We start from the raw sequence: 13,538 nt of genomic DNA, 5'->3' as shown, positions 1-13,538 counted from the left end.
CGAATATTCGAGTAACTCGAAATTCGATTCGAGCCGAGACTCGGTTTCCGATCTGATCCGAGCGCTCGAAAGAACCGAGCGGCTCGAATAAAGCGAGTAGCTCGAATCAGGGGGGCCAAGCTTCCCTCTTACGAAAGTTGAAGCAGAGTTTGTAGCGCCTCCTACCAATGAGGTGCGTACTAAACTGTGAATGTGTGAATTGGTGTGAATCGGGACGTATGTGTATGTGTATACGTGTAATGCACCGTTTACTTTAAAACCTGTCCACGGATCGTCGCGCCAGCGACACGTATGCAGCAGATAGAAGGATAAACATTGACATTGAATATATTTTCTTTTCCTAAGAAATACACATACACATACGTCCCGATTCACACCAATTCACACATTCACAGTTTAGTACGCACCTCATTGGTAGGAGGCGCTACAAACTCTGCTTCAACTTTCGTAAGAGGGAAGCGTGGCCCCCCTAGTCCCAGCTTCTACTCCGTCTATATATGTCTATGTGCAACATCCTCTACTAACCTAGTAGCTAGTAAAGGATGCCGAATGCTTAAGCATTTGCTTAAGAATAAGTAGCGACTATGACTACCGGCCCTAGTCCCTATTTGTACGTTATTAATAAATACGATGCACATATAGGTTATGATGTTTCACAGTTTGTACGGCTTTTTTAAACAATATAATTTTATACAGTAATATACAAGAATATAACAAAGTTAAGCAATTTACTACGAGTTATTCTACACGTAGAGAATTCATTTTTCTACGTTAGGTAAAATGCGGACCCACCACTGCCACTGGCAATGCATCGATGATTTCAGTGCGCGTTCATCACAGACACCATTGTGAATGCTTTTGGTGCTGAATGGCGCCGTGAATGGGCTCAGCACCGTTCCCAACGGTGCATACCTTTTTTCGTCAACGCCTCGTCTGTGGTCACATTTTCTGAATTAGTTAGGCATAATGAGCTAGAACACATTTTGTGATCCCAAAGTTCACCGTTCGAAAGTCTTTAGGCGACAGACAAACACATAAACACTTTCTGCTTTATATATTAAGATTTTCACAATATTTATATAAAATTGTCGATGAAAATTACGATGCATTTCGTTTCATTTAATGTAAGATGCTTTTATGTAAAACGCTCTTCTTTATTAATAAATAAAGTTTGCAGTATTAATAATTTAAATAAAACATTCAAACAATACATTGAAACACCTAATTCATTAATATAATGAAAATACTGTTATTGTTTTCTAAAACTTTTTAGAATTGGATATATATTGTTTAGTGCATCTTGCAATTCAGTCCGATTTTTTGCTCCTAAAACATCAGAAATACTTATGTACATTTATTTAAAAAGTTACAAATAAGACTACTTTTATTATAATTGAATCTCACCTGTCAATACAATTTTTCCATTTACAAATATAAGTAACACTACTCTCGGCGATACCATCCTATATATAAGACCTGGATAAAGCTCAGGCTCATAACTAGAAAACTGTCCATGTATATGATTTAAATTTTCCAGTTTAATTGGAAACTTTAAGTCGCATGTGGCAACTATATTTTGTATTTTGAAATTATAGAATTTAACCTATTCCAACAAAATTTTAATATTAATATAATTAGAAACATAAGTAACAATGGGGCTATACTTCCGAATGGCCCCATTGGCCGATCGACATGAGGTTTAATGGGAAGGGTGGGGAGGGTGTGTGGACCCTAAATCTAAAATTATTGCTTCGGAAATTTATTAGTTTCAGAGATATTAGTTAAAAAAGCTTTTAGTATGTCTGTTGACTTATTCCGACATAACGCATTCCACTTTTCAACTTGTTCCGGGTATTAGTATTGGTTGGGGCTAGATTAGTACAGTGAGCGCGCGCCCTCTTGCGGGCGCGTAAAGCATGGTAGCGAACCGATGTGAGTTTGGAGATTTGAATCAGAAACTTGCGGAAACTCGCTCCATCCTATTATACAGGGTGGATTCCTATTACTCTATTGATAGTCAATACTCTAGGGGGTAATTCTATGGATTAAAATAAGATGAAAATATAGAATAGAATTTTTTAATATCGCGCTTCGTTTTCGAGAAAATTGGCTTTAAATTTCGGCTAAATACGCGTGCCATTTAGACGCCTGAGGGGCACGCGGATGTGAGAGGAACGCGTCCAACTGTCCGTAGAACGAATAGGGGGGACAGGATGGATCCCTGTTAAGGCTACGTATGCGCAGTTAAAAAAAATAGTTTGTGAAAAAGTTAACAATAAATTGTTATTAATATTTCGGAAACTAATAAATACCCGAAGTTACAATTTTAGAATTAGGGTCCACACCCCCTCCCCTCAAACCTCGTGTCGATCGACCACTGGGGCCATTCGAAAGTATATCCAACAATGGATGTTGGACGAAATAAAATACAATAGACATTGCTTACTGGAAATCCTAGCTTCTGAATTATGCGAGCAAACTTCCTTGTTGCTAAATATGAATCCTCCTCACATCTGGCCCCTGTGCATACTACTTTCCCAGAATGAAAGATTAAAGCAGTGGCTCTAGGGTTTCGAATTCTCATAATCAAACCCGTAAATCGTGCTGGATTATATTCCGAGTTCCTTGTCCGTGTATTAATGTACATAAGTGCTAATTCCATGCCTAAATTTACCGTAGAGACTACATTCCTAAAAGAACAGATCACTCGGCATACCATAAATGTTTCTTCAAACACAAAGCCGATTCAACCGTAGTTTTAATTCAAAGTTCCATTTATGGAAATTTAAATCGTATCCGCACTTACTGTAAACACGGTTCTATAACTTCTTTTGTACTATTAGCTGGGGTCATACAACTTATCATGGATTGTGGATTAACATTTTGCGATGTACTGAGCCGTGGAACATTAGTCTAAAAATGAAATGCACATGTAAAGTAAAAAGTCCGTGTGGAAATATATGTGTGTATACCTCATCAACATATTACCGACTGTGGCGGAGCCATAGAACTATCCTCGCTGGCATTTTTCGTAGGATTACCAAGCAACCTTTTTAACTCGTTGTCCTCTTGTACGGACGCAGTCATTTTATGCGAATCCACTATTAAGTAATTATAAAATTTTTCTAGTCACACAGATTACTGACTATTTCGAGCATCACTCTCAATGTACATATCTGTCAGCCATAACACCATGTACTTAAGTTGCATCAGCTGTTAGTTTTGATATGCATTCGTGTATGCAATAAACAAACTCCAAATCACATCACGGAAGAAAAGACACAGCGAGATATAGGAACATAGAATAAACCTATCAACCAATGCTATTTTCTGTCACACGGTTTTGGTAGGTTTTGGGGCTCATAAGTCTCACTATCATTTCCGTATCACATTCAACGATAGCGGCTAACACGGCATCCACAACATGAATCAACATGAACAGTGATCAGAGGGCTACCACTCTCATTTGCGATTTTGGAACAGTGTTTCAACTGCCACCTAGGCAGTTCCAATTTTTTCGAACTAAAATTCAATATGGCCGTGATCACGTGTTCATAATTCATCTGTAAAGGCTGGAACAGACACATCAATCCTATCAACAATCTTATCGAAAAATAAGTTATATAAAACCAGTTTGACAGTAACAGGTATGTGGATAGTTGAATATATATTTTTAATGTAGTATATGTCGTGACATAGCTGTATAAAAAACATAAGTTAAAAAGATATTCTACATATCCTACATTAAAAATATATATTCAACTATATATATATATATATACCTGTTACTGTCAAACTGATTTTATAAAACTTGTTTTTCGATAGGAATGTTTAAGTTTCGTACGCTACTAGCTGGCGTCAATCAACAATTCACAAATGCCATGCAATGCATATCAATGGCGTGCACAGTAAAGGCTGGAACAGACACGTCCAGTAATTTAGTCGAGTAGCGAGTAATTTAGTAATTTACCATTGTTTTATTAAACTACTCAACTAAATTTTAGTGTCCACACACGGTAAATTACTTGCTAGTCGACTAAAACACTGGACGTGTTTAAACCATCATGAACACGTGATCACGGCCATATTGAATTTTAGTTCGAAAAAGTTGGAACTGTCTAAGTGACAGTTGAAACACTGTTCCAAAATCGTAAATAAGAGTGGCAGCCCCCTGACAGTGATGAACAGCAATATCTACTATATCAGTATATAATTAACCAGGGGGTGGAAACTCCAGCAAAACTTTTGGATCAGTATTTGCGCGCCCTCTAAGCTATGAAAGTTTCTGTTTGAACTAAAATTCAATATGGCGGCTCATGCCGGAAAAATTAAATACACTCAGGATCTGCGTACTGTAATATGTAGAATAAGAAATACATTTGTTGACACGTTAAGAAGATTTGGATAATGCCAACAAATGTATCTCTTACCCTACATTTTGTATAAGATACTTAATTGTACAAAATACAAGTAGAGATAAGGATTAGTGAGTGGCTCAGATTTTTCTTTGTAAAATATTCTTTGTATTCAGTTTAACAGTTTGCTTAAACGCTAGAGTGTTAAGTAATTATATTAATTACTTATATTACATTGTTCATGTATGTACATATATATTCCTTCGTATGCAACCTCCATAACATGGTGTTCCTCTACCTATGGTCAATACATGGGGGGATCCAGTAGATGACCTAGAATTCAACGTTAATTGCGGTACGGTATCGTCTTGTAATATTTGGCGAATGCGTGTAATTTTGTAGGCACTGACGGGAAAGTGTAGTTGACAAACTCTGTAGTTGCGCAATTCATCAGATGTAAGACCATCCAGGTTCGGATTATTAATTGCCTGCTACCATTGTTCACTCTACGGGTGTTCGATTCACCTAAAAAAATCGATTCAAAATCGAATTATAAGAATCGATCTTTCTAAAAAATCTGAACCAAAGAATAGAGATGAAAAGAGTCGTCATAAAACATTTTTCCAAAATTAGTACATATACATAGAAGTCGAATTTGAATAATTTTGAAAGAATCGATATAAAAAATACTTTTACAAGGAACAACTTGGGATAGTTGTTGAAGGGCATTATATTGAATAGAAGAAATATTTTGCTATTCATTTTAAATATTTTATTCATCATGTAATTAGCATTCTTTCATTGATACGAAATTTAAAAACAATAATTGCTGTAAATGTTCAGGTGATAAATTATTTCTGTGATCAGTTAAAATATTTCTGGCTTTAGAAAATACACAAGGAAGGAAAAAGGAAGAATGGTAAAGAAAGATCCAGAACCGTCCAGAATCATCCACAACATAAGAATCATTTATAAATTTGGCGGGAATCGTGTATAAATGGCGGGAAACGTATAAGACCAGGAAAACCTACGCAAAAAGCAGTTTGATTGGTCCTTTCACTAGTGGCAATTAATTCCCCCAGACGGCAAAAAATCGATTGTCGATTCTTACATCAAAGAATCGATTCTAGGGAAAATCGGATACCAAAGAATCGATTCAAAAGATCGATTCTTTAAGCAAAAGAATCGATTTTCTAAAGATCGATTCTTTAACCAAAAGAATCGATTTTCTAAAGAATCGAATCGGAATCGAATACCCCTAAGTTCACTCCTTATCACGTTCTTAGGAAAGCTGTGTCTGTTTATACTGCTGTTCGAAGTACAACTTGGCACTACGCATCGCCAATGTACTGTTGGTCCTCTCCGTCCTCTCCCTGTCTTTTAATAGCATTTAACGAGTGCATTTCAAAAATACAAGTTTTAAATTTAGGAAATCATTTTTATTATTTTTTACACTAAATTGAAAGTTTTTGATAATAGAGTTTATAACCTAAATATTCAAAAACATCACGAATATTCAAATAAACAAGTGTCTCAAATGTAACTCAAACCGTACATAAAACTTTCTTACCTGTCGCGGCATCCTCTACTAACCTAGTAGCTAGTAAAGGATGTCGAGTGCTTAAGCATTTGCTTAAGAATAAGTAGCGACTGAAAATACCGCCCATAGACTGCGGAGAAAAACGTTCCGTTTCAGTCTATGCGTGCATTGGTGGCGTTGGTGGCACATAGGATTCTCTAGAATTCTCCCACTTCTAACGCATGAAGCGTGCAGTTTATGCGCGCATGCGTATTTGTCTCTTCACGTACGCTTTAAAAAATATGCACCAAATTATGTGGTCCCCTCCTCGAAGTGACAGAAAATATAACCTACACATATGCTACATGACAATAAATGTTTATTGGATATTTCGTTCTTTTACGCTACATTTGTCAACTTTATATGACTTAACATCCTTCCAAAATATTATTGTTGCGCCGCAACGGTATCTTTATGAAATCGGGTATATCATATAGGTTATATTTTCTGTCACTTCGAGGAGCCGACCACATAATAATCACGCGCATCCAGCCTGCGCATTTTCAGTAGCGGATTTCATGAACGGATTTTCTGTCATCGAAGTGACAGAAAATATAACCCATATGCTATACCCGATTTCCTAAAGATACTATTGCCGCGTAATAATAATGTTTTGGAAGAATGATAAAAGGTTCATAATTGTAGCGTAAAAGAACGAAATAGCCAATAAACATTTATTGTCATGTAGCACATAGGTTATATGTTCTAAATAATAAAATCGATAGGTTTAAAATCTGAATGAAATTTAAACTTAAGCAATTCGGTTTGGTATGATTAATATAGTATATTAAATATTTACTTGTAATGTTCATTTAATAACTACAAGATGACAACGTTAAATTTCCTATTTACATACATGCCATTGCAGTATCCACGCATGTATGTATGTATAATAAGTAGCGCTGGCACTATTTGTCGAATTTTTCGGTATTCGAATATTTGAATACTTCAGTTGCTCCATTATTTGGTGAATATAATTTGTATATTCAAGTATTTGAATACTACTCAAATATTTAAGTATTTGAATACTATTCGAATATTTAAGTATTCGAATACTTTTCGAATATTGAAGTATTCGAATACTGATGTATTCGAATAGTATGGTATGAATTATAAATCCAGCTCTTTAGGTTCATTTGTCAAGGTGAAATCTTGTATGCTAATTTTGACCCACTTCACACCATATTATTTGAATACATCAGTATTCGAATAGTATTTGAATAATAACATTCAAATACTCAAATATTCGAAGTTTATTCTTAGCATTCAAATACTTGTAAAATATTTGAATATTAAATTATTTGAATAGTCCCAGCCCTAATACTAAGGTGGTGTTTATTTGATTCCAAAAAACATTTTTGTAATTTTTCACAGGGTGCCATCTCAATGTGTTCACCCTGATGAGTAATATAGTATTTATTTGATTTTTTCACTTGTTAAGGGATGCTACCAGGCATTGAATTTTGTGTTTCTTAAAAGAAAAATGCAATTTTCTTATCGACATATTATATTTCTTAAACACATTTAGTTAACGTTGGAATATTATTATACAGTAAATTTAGGAATCAACAACTTTTGAAAATAGCCAATTCATATTTATAAATGTCTAGTAGTAATGTTTACTATATATAGCCAAAGCTGGTAAGTTGACCATGGCATTGCCATGTACTATTCTGGACAGGGCCTGGTCAACGAATTCAGCTTCAGTAAGAAATTCAATTTTATTTAAAATATTAATAAGCGGGTAGCAACCTTTAAAATATCATGAAATGTAATAACATTTTAACCAAGCCCGTTTTTCAGTATAGAGAACAAAATTTTAGAGTGCCCAGCAACATTTTAAAAATTGTATTTTAAGGACTATCCTAATGTATGCGGATAACCAAAATGGAGCGAATATAAAACATGTAACAAGAAGCTGCAATAATTAATAGTCCCACAAATATAACTACATTTAGAACTATTAGGAACACATTTATGAAGCAATTTTTAAATGTTGTCAAGAAGTATCGTCTTATACATTGTTGAGATACAATCAAATGTTTGTAACAAATAAAAACTATCTTATTTATACGTGCAATATATGTGTACATTTATGTAAAACTAATATGATAAATAAGTATAAAATAAAAGCATATTTACAATTTTACAACCTCGTCATTCATGTATAGCTTTATAAATGCTGATACTCTGAAAGACAGAGTTTAATACTTCTTTAGCTGTATGAGCATTAGAATTACTAATTTTTATGATATTTCCAAATTCCCTAATATAGTGGTCCAATTCCATGTCTTTCGATATATCTTTTGTTGCTATGTATTTATTTGTTAAGTGTGATAGTTTTAGTATGTCAGAACTAAAAGCTTCATCCAGGTCAAATAATTCCAAGGCTGGTGGGGGTAGTTCTTGAAAACTTGGTGGGAAAACCTTTAAACAAATTAGGTAGATCATACTTGTGGAACAAAACATATAATATGCCTGATAGAATTAATATAATATAAACAATAAATATTTTTACTGATGCTTGTGTGGGTGGCAGTGGAGCTTCAAAATATGGCGGAATTAAAGTAAGCGGTTCATGCTTCACACCCAAAATCTCATACGCCTTTATACAAGCTGGTACCATGTTTAAATTTATTGAATATAATTGATGTTTAAACAGCTGAGTATATTCGTGAGGATTATCCATCATATCCATATCCTGAGTGCAAACCTTTGGAGTATCTGCTTGTTGAGTTACATCTGGTACAAAATTATATTCCCAAAACTAGAAACGAATGATATTAATAATAATAATAAATTACACCAAATTAAATATATGGTGAGTCACGCATTTTGCGCAGTTCTTTTACATGGCTGACAATAGAAAATGGCAAGGAAGAAGAAAGTTAAATAGCATAACAATATGTACTTTTCTATGAAGAATATAATTTTTTAAACGAATTACTTTACCCAAATAGCTTGTGTGTGAATATTTTAACTTTGGTCAATTATACAGGGTGCTTCGTAACGGGTGACGCAAGCGAAAGGGTTTTTACATGAGAAAATAAGTAAAATATATATAATAAAATTTCGTCATAACTCGCTTAGGTCTCCAGAAAAATTAACTTTGAATTTTGCACCCAAGGGGCATATTGATGTAGGGCAGTTCGGGCCAGTTGATTGAGCCATTAAGGAGCACGAGCTCCATGGTGTTTTTCAAATTCGCGCGGAAGGGAAGCTCGGAGCCAATGATATCGCGGATGTACAACGGATACTTCGAACTACTTCGAACGATACTACGAACACTTCTCGCCACAATAAGTGAAAACCTACAGTAAGAAATAAGTAAGTGTTCCTTCTCTGTGCACTAAATCATGTTCTGCTATATGTATTTACTTAGATAATTTGTAACAAATTATATTTTGTCGATGGTACATTAATTTCATTTAGAGTTGTAAAAGAACTTCTTCTTTAAAAGCAGGTAACAGAAATAATAAAAAGTGTCAGTATATATCTGTAATTATAGTCTTTTTACGAAATAAAACAAAAAATTAATACAACTGTTTAACACGTTGTCTGCCACACCGGATTATGTAAACCGGGGCAAGAACTTCGCAAAGCGCCACGCCGGGTTATGTGGACCGATTCTCGCCTTTTGTACTTATCGAATGAAAGTCTACACAGCGCTGTTAAGAAGTCGGAAAATTGTAAGAAATTTTGCTCGGCAGTCAACGAGTTAAAATACTGCACATTATCGATAAATTTAACTTCACTATTTGCACATACGAGGTTTTTGAGCATTTAAAATTTGTCCAGTGAAATTCTACCTTGTATTTTTTGGTAAATTTTCATTCTGAAGTATTTGAATGAAACTATTATATAATGCATAAATACTGAACACATTAACTTTTTTTATTATACTATTTGAGTCATTCGAAACTAGTTTTCATTATTTGTGAATGACAACACAATTACGATAAGTTTCTTAACAAGTTTAAAGTTGTTCGTATAATAAACTCTCAATTTTATCTATCCTGTCAAGTGGTTTGTAATAGATTAAGTATTTTAAATCATGAATTGTTTGTAATCAGTAACCATATTAGTAAATGTATTCCTGAGTGGAATACATTTTGTGTGGAATACATCAGCATCTTCTTGCGTAAAGGATATACATTCATTGATTTAGCATTCATTTTTTGATCACTTTACCCAAATACTTTTATAGATGATACAGAGAGCTAATTTTAAAGTAGGGTAGGTAAGGCGACTGCCCGGGGTACCAAATCTGTAGGGGCGCTGCTGTATGCGTTCATTCATTTACATCTATTGAGATTCGTTAAGCAGAAAGCTGCTAATTGATTTTTTGTGCCCTTGGAAGGGCACCATGATAATCTTGCCCGGGGCTGCCAATATGTTAAAACCGGTACTGATGACACATTCAGAAGAATCAATGTATGTATAAAATTCCACTTCCTTAAGGGGACCTTCCAGGTCTAGAGCCCAAGAAACTAGGTGATCATTAGGAATTAATTAAAGGAAAACTACTATATATAATTTAATGGGACTTTTTGCATTGCATTAAGGATGTCTTAAGTTATAGAAATATATGTTTTGTTTTATAATTAATCATTGCAGACGACACTGGAGAGTCGTTAAAGACAAGGCGTCAAAAAATTGATCCAAATCGGTGGGACCTGTATCTCCAAAAGTTATTATCTGATTCGACTGAAACTTTTTATATTTTGAAGAATATACTTCTGACTAGGGGGGGGGGGGGGCGAACGAAACAAAATTAAAAAATGTTATTTTTTTAGAAAATAACGACACTTGAAGTGTGAAATCACTTTTTCCATATATTTTTCATTCTTTCAATGCCTTTGAAAATTATAAATTTTCAATTTTTTGTATTTTTTTCTGGTATCACCGCCCCCCCCTCTAGCCAGAAGTATATTCTTCAAAATAAAAAAAGTTTCAATCGAATCGGATAATAACTTTTGGAGATACAGGTCCCACCGTTTTAAGAACACTGTTTCGAGAAAAACATGTTTAAAGTTTCACGTGGGCGCCGAGTGGCCGGTTGTTGCCCATGCATTTGCCGCTACTCAAATGCCTATAACTTCGGGAATTTTACGAATTTCAACAAATCTTTTTAAACACGTATTCCTAAAAGGTCGAACATTTGAAAAATGAAATAAAAAAATCAACTTTTAGACCGGTAGGTCCCCTTAAGGGGTTATACCTAGTCAGGTGGCCGAAAAAAGGCGAATATTTGTGAATTTCTTTGAAGAAGCGGAAGCGTATATTTTTTCAAAACTTTTTGCGCTTAAAAGAGCAACATTTAAAGAACATTTGGTAATTTTTTCGTAGAAAAATATTTACGTTTATAATAAACTAACAACCGACGTCCAAGAAGCATTTTTAAAAATTTGGTTTTGCGGTGAGCACTGCCATTCGGAGCTAGATTATCTAAAATCAAAAAACAAAAAAAGATTTCGTTAGTCTATTAAAGTATCTTCCGATTGACGGAGAGAATTTTCCGAAATATTAATTTAAAACAAAGTGGCGGCTATTTAAAGTTGAAAACCTGATTTTTTCGCGTGATTTTTGCACGAGAAATGTGAATTTCAACTTTAAATAGCCGCCACTTTGTTTTAAATTAATATTTCGGAAAATTCTCTCCGTCAATCGGAAGATACATTAATATACTAACGAAATCTTTTTTGTTTTTTGATTTTAGCAAAACCAAATTTTTAAAAATGCTTCTTGGATGTCAGTTGTTACTTTATTACAAACGTAAATATTTTTCTACGAAAAAATTACCAAATGTTCTTTAAATGTCGCTTTTTTAAGCGCAAAATGTCTGTAAGAATATATTCTTCCGCTTTTTCAAAAAAAAATCACAAACATTCGCCTCTTTTTGGCCGCCTGACTGGGTATAACCCCTTATTGCATTGTCGCAGTTAAAAGAAATGGAGACATAGAAAAATAGACATTGTTAGATCACTCAACTTGTTCCATTCCCACAATTTTCTACTGTCCACTATACAAAATATGACCTACATAATTTGTGACTCACTCTGTACACGCAATTTTTACAATTGCGAACCTTACATCTACATCATCCAGTTGAGATTCTTTGGCTATAATTTCTTTAGATTCAAAGAAATCAAATATCATTTCTCGCAATGTATCATTTTTTTCTCTTTCGATGTATGCGTCAGTTAAAATTCTCGACGAACCTAAAACAAGTAATTTACCACCATTGACTTCATTGTAGTAGTAGGCACAAATGGGCCTGTTTGTCGGAACAGCAATTGATCCACTGGACAATGCAACTATGGATGGTTGTGCTACGTTTAAAGTTGCACCATATGGATACAAAAAATTCATGTCTCTGAAAAGAAAGAAATTAAATGTAAAGAATGCTCATGTTACTTTTAATATGTGATTTAATTAAGTGACTAGTATTTTAAACCTAATTAATGTACATGTATTCGTTGTGATATTTCGAAAATATTGATTTGTTGGACATTCCTTGTGAAATTAAGCATTCCTTTGGGTGCATCGTCTGACTGTAGCTGATACGTATTACACTATCTGTAAATGTAATAATAATCAAAGTTGTGTAGAAATTTTAGTTTCGCATATATTTAAGTAATTATATGTAGCGCAAATTGTACCATTGTTCACCATTATTCCAAATTCTTCTAATAAGAAATTTACGTTTGTATTCGATTTTTTTTCACCACCTTCCCCAAGCATGACCAAGACGTGTCCGCCGGTATTTAAAAACGTCCTAATGGCATTCATTTCTAATTCGGTGAATTTATTTCGTGGTCCTGGCAATATTAACACTTTACCAGTAGATAATAATTCTTCCGTCAGAACGTCGTTATTTCTGAAACAAGATAAACAAAATGTTACATTTGAAATGCAATTTAAACCACCCTAAAACGCTTCCACGTACTCAATGAATTTCCATTTAGATTTTAATTTCCGTTGCAACACTTTAAATTCTTCATTCGGTTTTCGCTCGTTTTTTGATGCGTCGAGAATAATGATATTCGAGTTATTGTTGCTATCACCGCCACCAACAACCGAGGTCATAATGGCTATCACTTTATTACTACAAATTGGATAATTATTAGAATTAAATTAATTGTGAAACGGTTCTTGGTAATTGCTTCGTGCTTTTATATTACAGTACGTAGATACAAATGTATATACTGCCAAAGATATGTCTGGATTGGTACGGATATGCCTCGCATAGTACAGTTATACGTATACAGTTCGACGTTGCTAATAGCAACTATGACATATCAAACCGCGAAGCGTAATTGGTGAACGGTGTAATATTCGTCAGGGACGTGTGTAGTATCCCCACAAAATTACCTATTTTAAAAAAAGGTACAAAAAAAGAGCGCCGAGTATACGCGCGCAAAGAGCGGTAAATTAATAATGCCATCAATAAGAATCCCATTTAAAAACATTGTCGTAAATTAATATCTTTACAAAACTAATGATATAAAAAAAATGGCGCCAAATTTAACAACGGCTATTTGTACAAACAATCGGATTTAAATTGAATAAAAGATACATCATTGGAAGAAACAAAGAAGATA

General features: G+C 34.2%; 2 protein-coding genes and 2 long non-coding RNA genes across 7 annotated transcripts in view; 1 reads left to right on the top strand and 3 right to left on the bottom strand.

Moving 5' to 3' along the window:
• LOC143369805 (uncharacterized) overlaps positions 1–13,538 on the bottom strand; it is a 190,178-nt gene that overhangs the window by 4,104 nt on the left and 172,536 nt on the right. The gene's annotated exons all lie outside the window — the stretch shown is intronic.
• Trf (TATA-box binding protein-related factor) lies at positions 1,144–3,449 on the bottom strand. Of its 3 annotated transcripts, none has more exons than XM_076814279.1 (6): positions 3,173–3,449; positions 2,989–3,101; positions 2,807–2,913; positions 2,447–2,690; positions 1,405–1,603; positions 1,144–1,326 (listed from the first exon to the last, which is right to left on the bottom strand). In XM_076814279.1, exons 2-6 carry the CDS (start codon positions 3,085–3,087, stop codon positions 1,250–1,252), a joined length of 726 nt encoding a protein of 241 aa, XP_076670394.1. In that variant the 5' UTR covers positions 3,088–3,101; positions 3,173–3,449; the 3' UTR covers positions 1,144–1,249. The 3 variants fall into 3 exon arrangements, with proteins under 3 accessions (XP_076670394.1, XP_076670393.1, XP_076670392.1); XM_076814278.1 differs by having other exon boundaries at positions 2,989–3,102; positions 3,319–3,413; XM_076814277.1 differs by having other exon boundaries at positions 2,989–3,448.
• Positions 6,990–8,086, top strand: LOC143369821 (uncharacterized). The gene is made up of 2 exons (XR_013085504.1): positions 6,990–7,338; positions 7,738–8,086. It is a non-coding gene; the product is annotated as an uncharacterized LOC143369821 (long non-coding RNA).
• Ift52 (intraflagellar transport 52) lies at positions 8,062–13,199 on the bottom strand. The gene is made up of 7 exons (XM_076814098.1): positions 13,132–13,199; positions 12,884–13,042; positions 12,597–12,814; positions 12,405–12,513; positions 12,028–12,310; positions 8,453–8,701; positions 8,062–8,361 (listed from the first exon to the last, which is right to left on the bottom strand). Exons 1-7 carry the CDS (start codon positions 13,182–13,184, stop codon positions 8,092–8,094), a joined length of 1,341 nt encoding a protein of 446 aa, XP_076670213.1. The 5' UTR covers positions 13,185–13,199; the 3' UTR covers positions 8,062–8,091.

This window comes from Andrena cerasifolii, chromosome 6 (assembly GCF_050908995.1).
Source record: "Andrena cerasifolii isolate SP2316 chromosome 6, iyAndCera1_principal, whole genome shotgun sequence".
NCBI classification, from domain to species: Eukaryota; Metazoa; Arthropoda; class Insecta; order Hymenoptera; family Andrenidae; genus Andrena; species Andrena cerasifolii.
Note: the sequence above shows the minus strand (reverse complement) of the source record. Positions and strands in the feature narration are given on the sequence as shown.